Here is an 18,860-nt window from a genome sequence, read left to right as displayed (position 1 = left end):
CTCCCTCCGTTCCTTTTTTATCTTCCTGTTTCCATAAATAGCATTCCTATTTGATCTTCCTGATTCTTTTTTTTGTACATAATTTTTTACCAAAATACCGTTCTTTATCTTTCTAATTACCAAAAAACCTAAGAATCTTTACATATTCTACCATAAATTTCCCCACAATCCTTTATTTAATTAATTCACATTTCCCATTTACCCACCCAACCCCACTTTTACGATTTTTATTATTTTAATAAAAATATCTTCTCCCTCCTTCATTTCTTTATTACTTTCTCTTACACCAAATCATTACAAGATTCCATTTTTCTTAATTTTCACCCATATTCTACAGTAGGAAGATAAAAAAGGAACATAGGGAGTATAATATACAACACCTCAAAATCTATATACTTCTCCAAGGCAATGCACGATATCTCTCCACGTGTCTCCATGTCATGCACACATATTATATATGTTGTTACCTCACAAAAAAAAAAATGTTGGTATAGATTCTCAAACTCATGATCTTTCTTTCATTGATGTAAAGTTTTAACCACCACTCCAATTCATTAACTTATGACTTTAAATTAATCAAAATAGAATATATGCTATTAACGTTAACAATTAATGCCCAATGTTTGAGTAACCATTTATGATAAAGAAATGTTAATGTTTCTATATACATATATCATATATAAGAATCTTTATTTTTTTTTGAAATTACTCAAACATTACCTGAATTGTTAAAAAAAAATATAATAGAAAATAGGAAAAAAACATGGTACTTGATTTTTAACTAGCCTAATATGTCCTCCTTAAAATATTTGTAAGTTTGTAATCCATGGCCACATTTGTAATTTAAGAAATTTCTTATAAGGTAATACGTATAAGTGAATAAAAAAAATTGAGTTTCATATAAATCAAGTATCAAAAAGTTCGTTAACCAATTTTAAATCATAAACAATATACTATATACATAATGCTCCATAGAATGAAATTTACGGTATATGTTAGTGAACCTAGAGCCCGGGCCATTGCCCGTGGATTACAAAATCGTGTAAATACTCGAGGGGCATTGCCCGGGCCAATAACATTAGGTGAACCTAGAGCTGTCAAAAACTGACCCGACCCGAGAAACCGACCTGTATTTTTAAGGATCCGGATCCGACCCGAGACCCGAAATTTTGTTAAAATAGGAAACCCGTAACCTGACCGTATCCAACCCGTTAAAACCGACGACCGATTTCGACCCGCTAATGCATGACTCGGACCCGTACCTGATACCCGATCGAAATATAACCGATAACAGAACTGAGTCAGTTTACCCGACCAAAAAATGACCCGAACCCGATTCAACACCCGACCTGATGTCAACCCGAAACCGATTATAACCCGATGAAACCTGTTATTGACTCAATTCGTGGCAACCCGTTACCTGAATTTACGCGACCTGTTGACAACCCGATTTTTCATTGACCTAACTAAATAATAACTTAAATCAAGTTAATATATTTTTTATAATTACCTAATCTAGAACGAGTGAAAAGCGTTAAACCAAATTTAACCAAATTTATAAAAGTTAATTATAAGGTTAAAACTTGACTAATCTTGATAGCTATCGTATCCGGTCTTAATCCGTGTCCGATAGTGAACCCGACCTGAATTTTAACTGACCCGGTAATTATCCGATCCGAACTTGACCCGACTCGTTAAGACTCGAACCCGTAATTGTACCCGACTAGAAAAAGACCCGACCCGAACCCGAACCGAACCCGACCTATACCGAAATGGAAAAATAACCCGGCATGACCTGACGAATTTTCAACCTGACCGAACCCGACCTGCACCCGGTGATAAAATGACCCGACACGACCCGACCAGATCATGACCCGACCAGATCATGACCCGAGACTAGAGATGACCAGACCCCGACCCGACTCGAATAACCGTTTTGACAGCTCTAGGTGAACCCCAATTGTTCCGAAATTTTGCAATTCATAGATCGCTTTTCGCGGAAGCAACCACGACCTTCACCGAATCACCGGTAATAAATCTCGACCTTCAATATCAAGTAGTTCATGGTGCTGCAATTTCAAATTCGACATTTGTAAGAATTGAAGCGCTGCGAATTGGAATTACATCAATTGCAACTAGAATTATCAAATTCAGTCTCTATTTTGGTGCTTCTTACATTGCGACATTGATTGAGGAAGATGACAAGCATGATGAATTGCAGTAGTGAAGATGATGAAGCTGAAGTAGACGAGGTATACAATTTTGCAATTTTTGTTCAATCATATTTGATTTTGAAGAGGAATTTTGCTAATTAAAGCTAAAATGTGGTATATGCAGCTAGAACGTTTTGATGATTTCACGCTTGCCTCCTCTTGGGAAAGGTATGCGCTTCTAACATGCTGTCAGATGATTATATTGGAACGATAATGTCCTTCATCATGAAATAATTAGGTGAGCAGATGAACAATGTCTAATTAAGTGAGAGTTTGAATTTCTTGATCAGGTTTATATCAGAGATTGAAGCGGTGTGTCGCCGTTGGATGGCTGATGGCCCTAAGAACTTGTTGGTATGCTTGTTTTTAATTAGTGATTGACAATGTGGAGTTCTTGGCATGCTTGTTGATAATGATGGTCTGATTATTCTTGTTGCTTAGGTGTTTTTTTGATGTTGCTTACAAGTTCTTTTTACCTCTATATGTAGACGATTTCCTGGTTTTATTTGTGTACAGTGTATTTGAATTATTGGATGTCCTCCAGGAGAAGGGTGCCGTGCTTGTAGGGACTTCGAAAAACCTTTATAAAGCCAAATGTGAGCTTAAACATGATAAGAAAAGCTATTCTATGGAGTATTACTTTAGAGAGAAGCATACAGGTATACTAGAAATAAGGTTTCATTGTGCTTATCTATTTCTGGTTCTTCCCTTACCTAACTGGTTGGTCTCTCTTGCTTTGAACAGGTAAAGTCACAAACTGGGACTCTACTTGGCACCATTTGCAGCTGGCATTTGGAGTAACTGAGTTTTTGGTAATATTTACACTTGGAAAACGAGCTTCATGAGCATCTTTGATTCCATTTTTTTCATTTGTTTGAGTTTCTTTTTGTACAGATAATTGCGCCACAGAGTGCTAGTGGTGTAGTGTTGAATCCACCAGAGTCCAGCAAGCTTCTCAGTGCAGTTGCAATTGCTATGTCCAACTGTTGTTGCAGGTAATAGTTAAGCATGTTACAAAAATGAGTTCAGCGACTTATTGAATCTCATGAACAATCCTTACTATTAATTAAAACATGCATAAAGTCACTTGAACATTAGTATGTCATCTTGTAATTGTATTCCTTTACCGTGTTTCTTTTTCGCATCTTTTCCATAAGATTATGCTCCAGTCCTGTATAATTTTTTTATGTTCCTTCTAATAATTTATAAGCCTTTGTGCAACCCACAATTCAGTCTATGGCCAGCCTTTGTCCCTGTTCATGACCCTTCTCGAAAAGCGCATATTGGTATACAAAATATGGGAACTGTGTTCACAAGAAGGTTCGAATCAGACTGCATCAGGAGTCAGGTTCCTGTGAAGCTCATGCATTTGGAAGGGTTGTATGAGCTGTTTGTGTCTAAATTTGTGAGTTTCTAATCTAGTGCATGGTTTTAGTGGAAATTATTTTTCACCTTATATACATGCTCTGCACGCATCATTTCTTCAAAATGATATCAAATGCTCTGCAAGCATCATTTCTTCAAAATAATATGAACTTTTACTAACTTTTTCAAAATGCAAGGCCTTTTCTACAGTGGATTTCTCGACGCATCTGTACAAAGTTCAATTTACCATGAAGCTCACTTACAGAACCATTCCATGTGATGATGATGATTATATGCATGAAGCTGAAGGTGAGAACATAGAATCTAGTGCGGGTGCCAAGGGTGAACTGCATCCGAGATCTCAATGGGATGATGACTGCCCTTGGAGTGAATGGTATTCAGCTGAAGATCCAGTAAAAGGTAGATTTATATTTTTGCTTCCTTTCTAGAAGGGATATAAAGATGTCTTTCTGAATTTCTTTGTGGTACTAAGAAAATAAAGAACGTTGCATGCTTATGTGAGTTGGTCAGACAAATTAGGAAATCTTTTTGGGCTCCCAAAGGCTATGATTTTTTTTTTTGATTTTCTCAGTGACATGATGTGAGACTTTCAAGCTTTGACATATCCGTGCGTTGTTGTTGTGCTTATGCCAATGTAATAAATGCTTTGATCAAAAGGGTTGAATATGAATGTTTTTCCGTCAAATTGGCAAATTAACATTGATTATAATTCCACGATCTGCAAATTAATTAGGTATTCAGGAATAGAACAGCTTAGACTTCTGGGGCTGTGTATCATAAGTGGCTGTAGTCCTGAAAAATTGAATTCATGCAGGTTTTGAGTTAGTCACAATATGGTCAGATAGGACGATTGAGAGCTCCCTTGAGATGGCTGAAATTGAAAATTCTTCACCTCATGAAGCTAAAATGTGGCTTCTACTTCCGACTATCTTGGAAAATTTGTAAGTCTTTAACCGATGTATTATCTTTATATACTTTTGGTTTCGTATACTCCCTCCGTCCCGGAATACTTGACCTGTTTTCCTTATCAGGCCGTCCCTTAATACTTGACCTGTTTCTAAAAATGGAAATATTCTAACAATATTATATTATTTCTCACTCCACCCCTATTAACCCACCTACCCCCTACTCCATACAAAAAATAATTAAAAATTCAACCCCTACTCTCCCCCAACCCCACCCCTTTACACATTCCCACTAACTACATTAAAATAATACCCCACTATCAACTACTACCTATTAAATTAAATAAGTCAATTCAAGTCCCTTAAACTCTGTGCCGGTCAAACCGGGTCGAGTATTCCGGGACGGAGGGAGTAACTGTTTTGACATGGGTGATAATGCCTTTTCATATTATCCTCGTGGCTCCTGCATGAGTTCCTTTGACTCGCGAGTTCTTTCACATTCTCTTTGTTCTTATATAAGGACTGAGGACATCTTGTCCTGGAGTGCCAAACCCGATTTGCTTTCTGCTCATCCTTTTAATTTCCTCAAGGGTGGGGGGAAGGCATTAAAGGGAATCACACTTATTTATATTCAAGCTTCTTGCTTAACGGTTCACTTTCTTATATTTAGTCCGGTGATTTCTGGATGAGGACTTGGTGATTTAAATTTGTTAATTTGAGCACATGAAGAATATGACTTTGAATCGATTCTGTTGTTGTTTCTCTTTAAACTATGAGGAGTTGTTGATACGTAGAGGATGATGTCTCTTATGAGTTAGCTCTGCCTTTTTAGATGCTCCCAAATGTTAATATGTATCACAGATGGATATGTTGTATCACAGATGGATATGACGCCTGTTTGAGAGGAGGAGGGAGGGAGGGTTTTTGTGTGCTTTATCAGCAATGCCAAATCATATCTCTGTCTGCTGTATTCCTCTGTCCTGATATTTTTTTGCCTCCCGGTATTCTTTTGGTAAGTGATGGCATTGTGGTTTTCTTCTTTCAATCAGAAATCACAGTCAGAAAGTGAAGACAGTTGGATTTGCTTCACAACTATCTCTCTTGGTTGTTGCCTTAGAGATGTCGTTTGAGGCTCAATTTTTGGAAGATTTTGTGTCAGGTTTGAAAAGTTTCAGTGTATGTCTTTTCATTCCTGTTAGCTGCTATTACTTTTACCGAGCTAGAGACACAATGATGTTGGTTGTATAATTTTCCTTGTTGAGCACTTGAGCATCGAACCTCATGAGTTTTTTTGGATTTCTCAGTAGATTCCAATGCAGAAAAATTGAGGTCTTCAGCATCCATTCCGCCACCAACTGTTGTCGCCCGTGTATTGAAAGAGCTTTTTCATGAGGGTACTCATTTTCATCCTCCTGTATTCACTTTGGCTAGACTGGTTAGAGTTGGAGTATTCTATTTTGTTTTCAAGTTTATCTGAACAGTCTGATCAAACTTTTGTTGGGCTGCTTCCTTGTGTATTTTGTTATGGTTATACTTCCTCGTTTTTCTTGATAATTGTATTGGCCGAAAGCTTGCAGTGCTTTTAGTTACTAGGTAGTAAACTAGTAATTATAATATGGTGTATGTAACTCAGATTTACTGCCCTTCATTTTTGAGATAAAGTTTGAAGGAATAGAATTTCATTGAGAATTTAAAGAGGGAATAGAAGTCAGGTTAGCTGATATTGTGATTGAGTGATTTGACAAGCAGGCAAAGTTAGGAAACACTATCCTGCTGCCCCATTAGGGGAGGAAAGGAAGAAATGAGATCTGCGGGGAAAGTACTAACCTAAGGGGGGGAAAAATTTCAGGTAATACCGCCATTACAGCCCTGTTGAGCGGGACTTATTATACCGCCAAAAAAATCCTCCAAAAATTATACCGCCCAAAATTTCAATAAAAAAAAAAAATTAATTGTTTTCCTAACCTCCATTGCAGCGCTAATTGTACATTTTCCTTCTTTATCAAACTTTGTATAAGGTACGTTTCTGACTTTTGTTCCTTTGTGCTAAGATTCATAGTTCTTATTCATTTAGTTTTGGAAAATTGTATTCATTTTTTTTCATTAACTTGCGTCTCATTTGGTTCAGTTTTACACCAAATAACCATTTTGACTGAAACTGACTTTGCAATCGGAAGTTTACTTGAACATCGATCTCGAATATTCGTCTAAAATGGAAGAAATTAGTAATTTTGAAAGGTAATCACCAAAATAACGAAAGAGGCAGACATCCTCGGTATCATCGAAATTTTATTTTAGTTCAACTCCGGTTTCATCGAACTCAATTCAGGTATGAATTCAACCGTCGATGGAGAATCCATTGCAGAGATGGAATCTGGAAACCAAATTCGTAGTTAAATGCTTGACATACTCGACATAACAATCAAGATCGAGAAAAAAATAAAGAATAATCCAACATCGGTTTCATCGATAGTTCAGTAATTAAATAAAATTTAACTTTTTTTTTCTTTTTTTAAAATTCAAATTTAAAATCGCTTTCAAATTTTTGGGACTGACTAGGACGTGACTGGGATGTGACTTGGCATATAAAACCAATAAGATTCCAGGGTATAATGACTATACCTACCCCCAGGGTATGTGTAGGTTTAGTGGCAAGCCTTCCTTGACTGTTTGTTAATTTACTAGATCTTGTTGGTGAGGTTGCTGGTGTAAGAGTGTCCCTGAGGGAGCTTAGGAGTCCTGTGTCTTGTGCCAATTTAGGGAATGTAAGGGTTGGGATAGTCGGTCTCTCAAAGAATTTCATGAAGGTTGTTAGCTCAAATGGTTGGTTGGTTGGGGACATTGGAATGCTACTTCAAGGTTGGAGAGGTTTCTTTATTCCACGGGGTAGTATGAGGAGTTCCTTGATTAGGCTGAAGTTACTGCCCTTAGATGCAATCTTGATCATCATATGGGTTTTTATCTTGTTAAGGTTTATAGATAGATCATACATGGACCTTTTAATAATATTTTAGGGGCTCTTTAAGTGGTGGGATGAGCTGAGGTTCTTCAATGAGAATTTTGAAGGTTTGAAATGCTAGAGTCTTTGGTGATGTTTGGGCATTGAAATGAGTGGTTCTTCAGAAGACTTTGTCATTAGATAGGCTCGATAGTTTTGGTGAGCTTTGAAGAGCAAACACTAACTAGGAATGATATGTGGATGGCCTATAATAGGAATAGGCATCAGAAAGAAGGTATCTTGGGCTCTATGGTTGGTAGTAGATGGGAGAAGGCTCGGAAGAGGGATCATTTTGTTAAATGGAATTTGGTTTGTTGGCCAAGGTAGGAGAGAGTGGTGTTCAAGAACATATGTTTAGTGGGAAAATAGTAGTGGAGATTTCATCTATAATCTGACCTTTTTGGTGCTCTTTGTTCCAATAGTAAGTTCGGTAAAACACAAATTGCTGGAATGCACTTTTCACTGCTGGGCACAAAAGGTCCTACTTGACAAAGAAAATTTTGATAAAAGGTTGTTTTGTGCTTTATAAGGTTGTTTATGACAAAAAGTGACATTTAAAAGGTTGTTTCTAACAAAATTTCCTTTGGTTTAAGGGAATTCTGAACATGTGCTGCGTCTTTTTTGGCCCACATACAGGTGAACTGGATAGTTTTTGGGAGGAGAAAACATCATAAGGTGCTTTAGCCGGTGTGCATTATGGCTAAGAGTTGGATGCTTTAGTGGGAGTGTAAGGTTCCACCCCCCTCCCGACATTCACGGATAAAAGAATAGTAATAGTTTTTGGCTGGTTCAAGGCAGACTATGCAGATCTACCTCCCCCTACCCAGAGGCCTGCTTTGGCAGGATATACTGGGAAAGTGGGAAGTTGTTGTGTGTGTGTTGTGGGGATGTTGGTGTTTTTCAAGGAGCATCAAAGGATATCACCCCTTAAAAACTTCACCAGCAAATTCAAGTACAAAATAAGCTCTCTGAAATTTACATTGGTGATTTATTGAATAAATATGACCGTATGAGGTTGTTCTTGCTATTCAAGTAGGAAATATACTTTTTGACAAATGTGAGTAGTCTGCTTTACTAATGTATTATGCCAAATGCATCATTTGTTGCTAATATGTTATCTTAGATCCAATTGTCTATCAACAATCTTAACTTAGATAGTGTGGGATGGAAAAGGAGTGAGATTGATTAGGTAGTTGGTAATAACACTTGGTTTTAGCTTTCTTGCATGGCTGTCAGATGCCCTGTATAGTGTTGGAAATTCTATGCAGCTGAAAAATTTAGTGTGTGAAACTCTTAAGACTTGATATATGGGCTATTATCGCTAAATTCTAGATTCGTTTAGTGGTCCCTTTTTCTTGGGTCAGGCTTGCTAGGTTTACTTTGCAGGACTGTTGATAATCAATAAGTTGATCTGATATATTGTACTGTTCACAGTTTCAAGCTCATGATATTATTCTTGCAGGAGTTGAAGCATTAGATTTTTCAAAAGGTGACAACAAAAGTTCTCGAGCTATTAAAGGCGCACCATCAGAGTCACTATTTGCACAATTTTGCTTACAGTCTCTGTGGCTTGGTAACTGCAATATACGAGGTAATTCCAAAACCTTGAATCTAGTTACTGTAAACTATTAATCATGACTCTTCGACGATTAAACATTCTTATTAAAAAGGACAAAAATAGAAAAAGAAAAAGAAGAGTAAGGGAAAAAGTGATTACCCTCAGTTTTTTCAATGTCAATCTTTCTTTCTTCCTGAACTTTTCCTCTTTGTGTCTGGTCAGCTATAGCCATGCTCTGGATTGAGTTTGTCCGAGAAGTTCGTTGGTGCTGGGAAGAATCACAACCATTGCCGAGAATACCTGTTAATGACACCATTGATCTCTCCTCTTGCTTGGTTCATCAGAAATTACAGATGGTAAGCTTCTCAGGAATTAGATTTTGTGGAATTTGTTAGGAGTCTTTATATGCAGTCTTCATATGCATTTTAATAAATAAATAAAAGATGTTGACAGCTTTTAATAAACATTTTATGCATGTATCACCCAGCTTGCCATGTGTATTGAAAAGAAACGTGAAGCAAATGCAGAGTTTTTTGATGCTACAGAAGGCAAAGATGATGTTCCTAGCCACATCGAGGTGGTTATGTTGTATCTTTGCACCTCTTGAGTTTTCCTGTTAATGTTCTATGTTTGTTGACATACTTATTTCAATGGAACTGTAGGAAGATTTTTTGTCCAAGCCGGGTCCCACTGAAAATTTACATGTGGGAACTCACAGGTTAGCAAGAGAAACTCTACGAAATTGTTTTTTGGTTGTTCTCTAGGCGTGTTGTTGCTTTTGCCTCACTGTAAGTTTATGAGGGAACTCCTTGAACAGCCTTTCACTCGCTATAAGATTGATGTCATGAACTACTTATTAGGATGATCCTACATACTCTGTGGGGAAATTTTACTCCTACTCTCTAAAGAAAAAAGCCTGCGGGAAATTAAGGAGGTGGGGGGGGGGGGGGGGGGGTCTTGTACTCAGGTAAGGTACATGAAGAGTGTTTTCTAATTCACGGTGCGCTTTAATACGTGGAATGGTACACGGAGCGCAATTCGCTACCTAATTATGTTAAACAGTTAAAGTATCCCAAAATTGTTCAATAGTACCAGTACACGCGTTCCCAATACACAGTTCGCGGGGGACTGGACTACTGGAGTATTATGTAACATTGTACATGAGTTAGGTGTAAGGGAGGACTTTTGGGATGTGTCTGGCGAAGTATGATTCTTTTGAACTTGGCAGTGTTTCCATTGTAGGCACCAAGGAAAAGTAAACATATGTGTACTTTTCCATTAAAATTTTCTTGATTCTTGAAATCAGCTTTCTAAAGCGTCTTATAAAAATGAACTTTGGGGTATACCAAGTTTCCTACTACCAAGTTGTTTTAGTTTGTGGTCTATGCTTATGCAGGGTGTCACTGTTCACTATATCTAGGAGGCTTTGTTCTAGTTTCTGTTGATGGTTGTGGGTCCTTGAGGGCTTCACATGTGGGAGTTATTGCCTAAAAGCGAGCTATTTGGTGTCAAGGTGTTTTCAACCCTTGGTGTCATGGTAATGTGACGAGTGTCGCAAGCTTGGGAGTCTTCTTGGAGCCTTTCGACTTCACCTCTAGTTTCTACTGGCATTTCACCTAGTTAACTAGTGCTGTACTTGGCATCATCGATGCTTTGCTAGGCATTGGGCCCTAAGAATCACAAGTCACATTTATGTTTGGGGAGTTGAGCTACACTTTGATGTCTTCTTTGACTCCCACTGACTCCCAAACTTTGAACTAGTACAACCTATCTCGATAGAAAATTATTATACCAGCAATTTGTATGTGCACCAACCTATTATATATCCTGGGGATCACTTGTTTTGTGGTGAGAACTTTAAGGTTAAAAGGAGGATTACATTAAAAGACGGAAATTTTGTTTTAGTTTTCTAATCTGGTCTTTTGCCATCGTCGTCAAAACCTCTAGTTACATGTTCCGCTTGTGCAAGATATCTTGTTTTTAATGTTAAATTGAAAGCATGTCTTTTTATTGCCGCATAACATTTGGGATGCAGCAGAAAGAGACAGGATGGTTTGGATGACACCCAAGAGGCATCGAATGACCTTAATGCCCTTGAAGTGGCATCTGATCGCATTAGAAGAGGTTCAGCTGGTGGTGCAGGATCAATGACGCTGTTGAGCTCATGCCAAAGAATGCATGTTCCATTTACTCAGGTTTTCTGACTTGTCTTTGGGCTGTCCGTTGTTTCTTCAATCTTTTTTGTAATTTTTCCAGATATTTGTCTGGTCTTGCTAATTTCTTTTAGACCTACCTTAATGTTGATAGGATGCACCACCAATGACCGAAGATATTCATGAAGAGCGGTTACATGCTGTTGCAGCATTCGGCGTTTCATCTGTAAGTACTTTTTTTCAACTTACAATCAATTGTTCTGGTTTAATGTTTTTCAGCGATATCAATAGGAGCTGTAACCAAATGGCACCACAATGGTCAGTTAAAAATTCAAATTCAAATGATCTTCATAGTATTAAACAGTTCTTTTATTCAATAAGAATAAGTTTTCATAGTTGGATTGTTTTCAATGAAATAAAATTCAAGGTAAAGGTTTTCCAAGCTTTGATGTTAGTGAAGCTCCGATGGAAGAGACCATCCTACCCACCATGACACCATACTAGAACTTATCAGTCGAGAGTCTCGAGACCCCACCTTTATTCGTACAAGGACTTCAGGAATGCGCTCTTACCTTACTGGGTTTTTTAGGGGCTTTTGGTATAATACGGTCTTTTCTCTACCGTTACAAAAGATGTGTCTGCTAATCTTTGTTATGGAACACACAGTAGATTACTATTTCAGACCAAGAGGACACTTCGTGGACATATATTTTTAATTCTAACTGTGGGCCAAATATTTGGTCCCTGGGTTTGGGGCAGGGGGTATTCAGTGGTGGCTTCACTCCCTCCACCCCTTAATCGAGCTTCTTAAAGAAACTATACTTAGCTGTGCCCATATTACTCCTCCCCTTAATTCTTTGTAAAACTGTTGAAGATCCAATCACACCCCCTTAAGAGCTGATGGGATATAATGCCTACAATGGAGGCCAGAAAACTTTGGTTTTTGAATGCGCAGCAAATATTATGTTCAAATGGTTTCTGATGTTTTAAAGAGAATATAAATCAGACTGTTATCATAAAGAACCCTTCCCCCTCTCTCAAAATTAAGAGTAGAATATCTTTGTAGAAATTTATTATAATAAACTCTTCAAGGATTTTGTGATTTTATTGCAGAGCTTGTCTGCCCAGCTAGAGAGAGAGATCTTACAATCTGGTAATGTTCTTTATAACTAGAGTTACCTTTGGAATTCTTGCATAGTTACTCATAAATACTCTCTCAATCTTCCCCACACGTACACACACACACACATATTGATACACATCTATATGCACAATAATGAATACATGCGTGCAACCCCCCCCCCCCCCCCCCTCCCCCCCGTGTCAATGTGTGTGTAGACGTGCATGCGTAAAATAAATCCGTAAAGTGTGCGTCAACAACTTAGACTCTTGGTTGGTTTTTTTACTCTTTAGTCAGTCATCCTCTTATTGATGAAAGGCTAACAGCTGTTTGGATAAAGAAATATGGAGAGAAAGGAAGAGTACTTTTCCATTGTTTGCTCAGCAAAGTTTGGGGGTGAGGGAAATGGAAGGAAAATTTTCCCTTTATTGTTTGATACAAAAATCACTCCAAAATTGGAAAATGGTCTCATGAACGGTAAGATCAACAACGGCAGCAGGCACCGACACAATTTCATCGGGATTCGATATTTTCGGTGATGGGATCAAAAGCGGCCGATTCAAGCTCATGATCTAAATATGATAACCACCTTATATTGTAAATAGTCAACTATGCTCGAATTCTCACAAAAAACGCTATAAATCCAAATTAGGGCACCATTCCTCCATTTGAATTTGATGAAGACCCAGATCCGACGGATTCTGGCTTTACCCTAGCCATAGTAATCAGTAATATTTTTTTTTAGAAGTTCAAATAAAGAGGTGTGAGGGAGCAAGAATGGTGGAGAAGAAGTAGAAGAAAAATGGTGGGAGGGAGAGGAGAGCAGAGGAGAAGAACAAAATTGCAAACGAAAAGAGGAGAAAAGAGAAAGGAAGGAGGAAATATAAAGAAAAAGAGGGGAAAAAATCATAATTTCCACCCTACAACATGTTAAGCCCAATTAAAGTAGGTAGGTCATAAATTTGGGATTATTTAAAAAAATCCCATATGTAGGCTTAGTAAACGAAAATCGGCCAAAGGTTGGATTAATATTACCAATTTTCCAAATTCAGCAAAATTTAGTCATAACCTTCTTTTTTTTTTTTTTTTTTTTTTTAAGTCGATATACCAAATTGTAAACCTTTCATCTAATTTCATACACTAAACAACAAATTGGAATATCATCAAAATTTGCAGAACACAAAAATAGAATAATACCAAAAACCCACCAAATGCAATTTTGAAATTGGAAAAAAACATCAAATCGATATATAAACTTAAGGGTTTATGCAAATCAACAATAAATAATACTCCTTAAAAGATAGGGAAATTCGAAATTTACCTTATAAAGAATAATTCTATGATAATATTATGAAAATTGGAAAATAAGAAAAAACCGCAAATCGAAATTAGTTGACCCTTTTCCTCTTCCTTTTTTATGATTATGGGGAGAATGTAATAAGATCTTAAATTCATATTAATTGCATCTAAATTAATGTAATTCAGATTAAATAGAGAATGAACAAGAAATGATTACTTGGTTAGAATCAAAATACCTGACAAAGCTTAAAACTGATTAAATCAGACGATTTTGTTATCAATCAAACACAAATTGGGGAAAATTACAACGCATCACTCATGCATGTACGAATTTCAAGAGACAAACAACCGAAATTTCGATGAAATTTAACAATTGAAAGAGTATTTGAGAGAAGAGGGGGTATATTTGATTAAACTTCGTTTTAAGTTAGAAAGAAGCAAAAGAGGGGTGAGGTGAGTTACAAAATCCTTTCTGCTTGAAATGTAGAAGGTTACAACAACAACAACAACAACAACAACAACAACAACAACAACAACAACAACAACAACAAAGCCTTAGTCCCAAAATGATTTGGGGTCGGCTAACATGAATCGTCGTAGGAGATCGTCATTGTCACCAATCAAACCATAAAAGAGCAGGAAGTAAAAAGAAAAAAAAAGGAAGAGAAAGAGAAATTAATGAAAGTAGGATGAGAAAAAATGTATATATATATATAATAGAAGAAATATTGTAAGAGATAATAAAAATAAGTAAAATTTAAAATAAATGAATAAGTAAAATAAGTGCATTTCAAAATAGCATGTGAAATTAAAAAATTAAAAAAAAAAATTGAAAGAATTTTAAAAATAAAATAAAAGTAAAATAAAAATAAAAATACAAATAAAGAGAATCAGAAACATTGAAGTTGTGTAAGTCAAATGAAGTCATCAATGTATATTCTCTCCCTCCACTCTGTCCTATCCAACGCCATATTTTCTTCAATCCCAAGAAAGCTCATATCGTGCTAAATCACCTTCCTCCAAGTTTTCTTAGGTCTTCCCCTACCCCTTGCAATTCTATCCCAAGTTTTCTTAGGTTTTCTATCCCTTGAAATGTAGAAGGTTCTCGAAAAAAAGCATAGGCGGTTTTTTTGAAAACACAAGGCTTAATTATATGAAAAGACGCTTTACCCTTACTAATTTCTTGTTCTCCTCTTAACATTTATCTATCCTGGTTCAATTCAAAAATTTCAAATCCCTCTTTCCCTTTCCTCCAATTTGTCATCCTCTGTATTTGTTTTATTTCTCGGCAATGATGGAGGAACCTCTATGGCAACGGATGAAGGAACCTCTATGGCAACGGCTACGGCGAAGGAAGTCAGCAATCTCTATACAATAAACACCAGCAGTTTGGAGGGACGTAGTCCCATGGTCACTGAAAGTCTTTAGCAGTACCCAGGCTTCTCGTAACAATGGGGGTCATGTCGGCAGCGTTACCGGTGGCAAGGAGATTGTAAAAGGAGCTTCGAAGGGGTTATCGAAGTTGGAGCAATAAACCTCAAGCAACTTTCCCTCCCCTCATACTCTTTGTTTTCCAAAGGAATTTGTTTTGCGCTCACCTCTCCTAACCTTCTTCTTCTTCTTCTCTTCCCTTACCTTGACATTATATTGTAGAAAATATATATGATCACATAGAGGAGTCATCTGCTGCTATAATTTTTTTGTTCAAGGTGGCTCTTTGAATTTTTAGAGATAGGATCTTATGGAGAAGGAAAACTAAGACTCTTTTTATGCTTACTTTTATCATTCTTTTCTCACAAAGTCATACCATCAAAACCAAATGAAAGGATATCGAGCTAGATTTTTTTATTCCAAGAACTCCATGACAAGATACAGTGTACAATGCTGAAATTTTAATGATACATGAGTCTTGACTGTCTGCTACACGCCGATAGAGTGTGCATTATCCCCTCGGTGGCTTTGTTGCTGGAATATTCATGAAAATCAAATGAAAACAAGGATTTCTAGCTAGAATTTCTCTTTCCAAGAACCCCATGATAGAATATGGTGCACAGTGCTGAAAATTTAATGATTCACAAGTCTTGGTTGAGTGCCTGCTATGTTTACTCCAAAGTCGGCAGTATCCCTCTAAATGGGTCCATTGCTGAAATTTTCATGGAAAATGGTCATTCGCCCAAGTCTAGCTAGATTCATTTGGCTCTTGCTTTTCACCAAGTTGCAAGTTATCGGAATTTTGTCCTGCTAACAAATCATGATAATTATTTCTGTTAAACAGACATGTCAGCTTTTAAAGCAGCAAATCCAGATGCTGTGTTTGAGGACTTTATTCGGTGGCATTCACCAGGAGATTGGGTAAGTGAAGGCAGTGACGAAAAAGAATCAGGAACTCGGTTGAGTGGTGATTGGCCTCCAAGGGGACGACTCTCAAAGAGAATGTCTGACCACGGGAATTTTTGGCGGAAACTTTGGAATGATGCGCCTGCTTTGGCAGCTTATGAGCAGAAATCACTTTTGGACCCAAATCGAGAGGGAGAAAAGGTACTGTTTGGTTTTGATATTCTTCCATTTAATTTTGTTACATGACACTTCCTTGATTAGAAGAAATATACTTCATCTAGTATGGACTGAAAGCATAGGCCTCCCATTCAGAGATAGGGAACTTGACCTAGAGATCCGTTACAATTCTCTTATTTCCAATATTGCATTATTGATTTCAGTCTTTCAGATGTATATCCTTAATACATACGGTTTAATATTATCATGCTTTCGTCGTAATTACTAGATTTTGAATAAAATTGCTGACATTTGTAGATTCTTCATTACTTGGAGACATTGCGACCACACCAACTGCTTGAGCAGATGATTTGTACAGCATTCAGAGCATCAGCTGATACCCTAAACCAAGCAAGCTTTGGTGATTTGAATCAAATGAAGAGCAAACTCGATCAGTTTTACCTTACCATGGCATCTATGCTGAGGCCTCTGCAAGGTAATTGTGAAATAAGTTCTTTTTCTTGCTTGTGATCATCAGAATCGAAGATCATTATTGAATTGCTTGGCTTGCAGCAAATCAACTATCTCAGGATAGTGACATTTTTGAAGATCTCAAACGGACGTGTGTCATATTTGAACATGTAGAGAGATTGACAATTCTAGCTGTTTCCCTTCATCGAAAGTTCATTCTAGCACCACGGCTTTTTCAAGCAATATTTAATGATTACTATAACTTCTACCTTCCCAGACTGGGTAACAGTGGAGTGGAAGTCGACTTTCACAAGGTAAATTTGACTAGAGCTAGCCTATTATCCGAATCTTGGGTGCAACAGTACTTGTGTTCACAGTAATACCTTTATGTTTGCCTTGCATATGCTTCTGGGTTCAGTCTTTTAGATTAGCTGCTATCCATCTGGTAAATGCGGTGTTTGCTTGAATGCCTAGGTCATTAGTTGAAGAAAAGGTAGTGGCTAATGAGTGTAGTTTTTACCTGAAATCTTCCACGCTCTTGTCCGTCTTTCTGAATGGATTTTGTATGCCTATTGTACCATCTAAAGGCAGGTGTATGTAGGTGTTAATTAGGGTTATTTGAGAAAAGTGCAAAATTGTTTGTATAGATGCATCAACATGGACATTCACATGGGACATCCATGTAAAATTGATCACCTATATATTGCTTACTTTTAGCAGGCAGGTTCTGCGGTATTCTCATGTTGATTACTGTAGTTATTGTGATCTAACATTGTATATCTCTTCAGGAATTTGACCAGAGACAGCAAGTATGGATTGACGAAAGAAATGTTGTGGCAGATCTATTTATACCGCCTACTTCTAACCAGTCATGGAGAAAAGTTTTAAGCATGGGTAATCTTCTTAATGGCCATGAACCCGTGCTTAGAGAAATAATCTTCACAATGCGTGACGATGTTAGTGACCACCATTATTCAACCCATAATTCAATGGGTCCTCAACAAGAAATCGAGACTTATCGTATGTACATTGAAGGGACCTCAAATGATTTAGGCGTCTCTCTATCGGTTGTTTCGTGTGATTGATTCTTTCTGTTAGTATTCTGTACCAGTAACCCATGTTAGCACTTCCTTGATCTCTATGGGCTTCCATAGCTATTCACTGGAAGCACAACAAGCGTCTGCTAACAGGTTGACCTTTACAAAGATCTGTCTCGAAAGGGCGCTTCTCTTTGCGCACCCCAAAATAAGTTGCTTAATTTGTGATTAAAATATAAAAGGCAGAATATACCTTGTGTCTGCACCTTCAATCATCTCCCTTTGTCTTTTTCTGATTCTTGGTGTTTAAGTCCACCTGCTTGATCTTGTGAACAACAGCTTTAACGGCATTAGCTCCCGATCTTCTTAAAAGTATTAATTCAAAAATGAATTGGATACAAATTATGGTTTACCTTTCTCTTAAAGTCGAGATGTCACATGTAATTAACTATTAACAATTATGGAGTATACCAATAATGTTTGGTCAAATGGTTAAATATATTAAAAGAAATATACTAGATTAGATATAAGTACACTAATTTTAGTTATCCAACTAGTTTATATCAGACTGTCTATCACTTACTAAATGTCAAATGTTATACCATTTTTAATAGTGTGCTAAACTACTAATTGAATAGGAGCTGAATGACATGTCACGTAGTCTGTCTTGATTTCTTGGTTTAAGAAACTAAAATTGCAATTAGAGGAGTAAAAAGCACTGGATGCTGGTTCTTTAGTCTTTACACATAATAATAATATAAACTTATAAAAAGACAAAGGAAATTTAAGTTTGATTTTATAATAATGGAAGGAATGATATATCCTACGACCATACCACTAATTGTATATTTGTATTGTTTAATTTAATTTATTTAAAACCAACTTGATTGATTGCAAGTTATACTTGGTAGATACTCCATATATAAATAGCCTATTAGCCATCTTTTCATTCATATAGGCTCCCATACAAATGAAATTATTTTTGGTGGTCCCTCGTGACAAATCGGTCTTTTGGATTTAGAAGAAAAGAAATTATGCTATTGTATTTTTTTTTCATCATAAAAAATGTTATCTGAGCATTAATACTTTGTATAACATTTATAATGAGTTATAAATCTAATAAATTTACTGTACTCCGTATATAATAAATAATATGGAGTACTCCGTAATAATAATTGAGTATGGACACAAGAACAAATTAAATCTAAATAAGTAAACAAGTATAGG

At 36.8% G+C, this 18,860-nt stretch overlaps 1 protein-coding gene across 3 annotated transcripts; it reads left to right on the top strand.

The window, feature by feature from the left end:
* The first annotated feature begins 1,964 nt into the window (after positions 1-1,964).
* LOC110791070 (uncharacterized) lies at positions 1,965-17,929 on the top strand. Of its 3 annotated transcripts, none has more exons than XM_021995833.2 (22): positions 1,965-2,252; positions 2,338-2,381; positions 2,504-2,567; positions 2,758-2,872; positions 2,958-3,025; positions 3,108-3,208; positions 3,447-3,618; positions 3,776-3,998; positions 4,414-4,540; positions 5,554-5,663; positions 5,812-5,898; positions 8,965-9,093; positions 9,283-9,416; positions 9,548-9,637; positions 9,723-9,778; positions 11,096-11,255; positions 11,368-11,439; positions 12,327-12,366; positions 15,908-16,170; positions 16,444-16,621; positions 16,699-16,910; positions 17,385-17,929. In XM_021995833.2, the coding sequence occupies exons 1-22, from the start codon at positions 2,199-2,201 to the stop codon at positions 17,679-17,681; spliced, it is 2,796 nt and encodes a 931-aa protein (XP_021851525.1). In that variant the 5' UTR covers positions 1,965-2,198; the 3' UTR covers positions 17,682-17,929. The 3 variants fall into 3 exon arrangements, with proteins under 3 accessions (XP_021851525.1, XP_021851524.1, XP_021851523.1); XM_021995832.2 differs by having other exon boundaries at positions 5,809-5,898; positions 11,099-11,255; XM_021995831.2 differs by having other exon boundaries at positions 5,809-5,898.
* The last annotated feature ends 931 nt before the right edge of the window (positions 17,930-18,860 follow it).

Source organism: Spinacia oleracea, chromosome 6, assembly GCF_020520425.1.
Source record: "Spinacia oleracea cultivar Varoflay chromosome 6, BTI_SOV_V1, whole genome shotgun sequence".
Lineage (NCBI taxonomy): Eukaryota > Viridiplantae > Streptophyta > Magnoliopsida > Caryophyllales > Amaranthaceae > Spinacia > Spinacia oleracea.
Note: the sequence above shows the minus strand (reverse complement) of the source record. Positions and strands in the feature narration are given on the sequence as shown.

Excerpts from the sequence above, each read along its gene's own strand:
- LOC110791070 (XM_021995831.2), top strand. The coding sequence starts at position 2,199 with ATGACAAGCATGATGAATTGCAGTAGTGAAGATGATGAAGCTGAAGTA. Across the intron at positions 3,619-3,775 it reads AGCTGTTTGTGTCTAAATTT|GCCTTTTCTACAGTGGATTT; the intron begins GTGAGTTTCTAA and ends TCAAAATGCAAG. Across the intron at positions 4,541-5,553 it reads CCGACTATCTTGGAAAATTT|AAATCACAGTCAGAAAGTGA; the intron begins GTAAGTCTTTAA and ends TCTTTCAATCAG.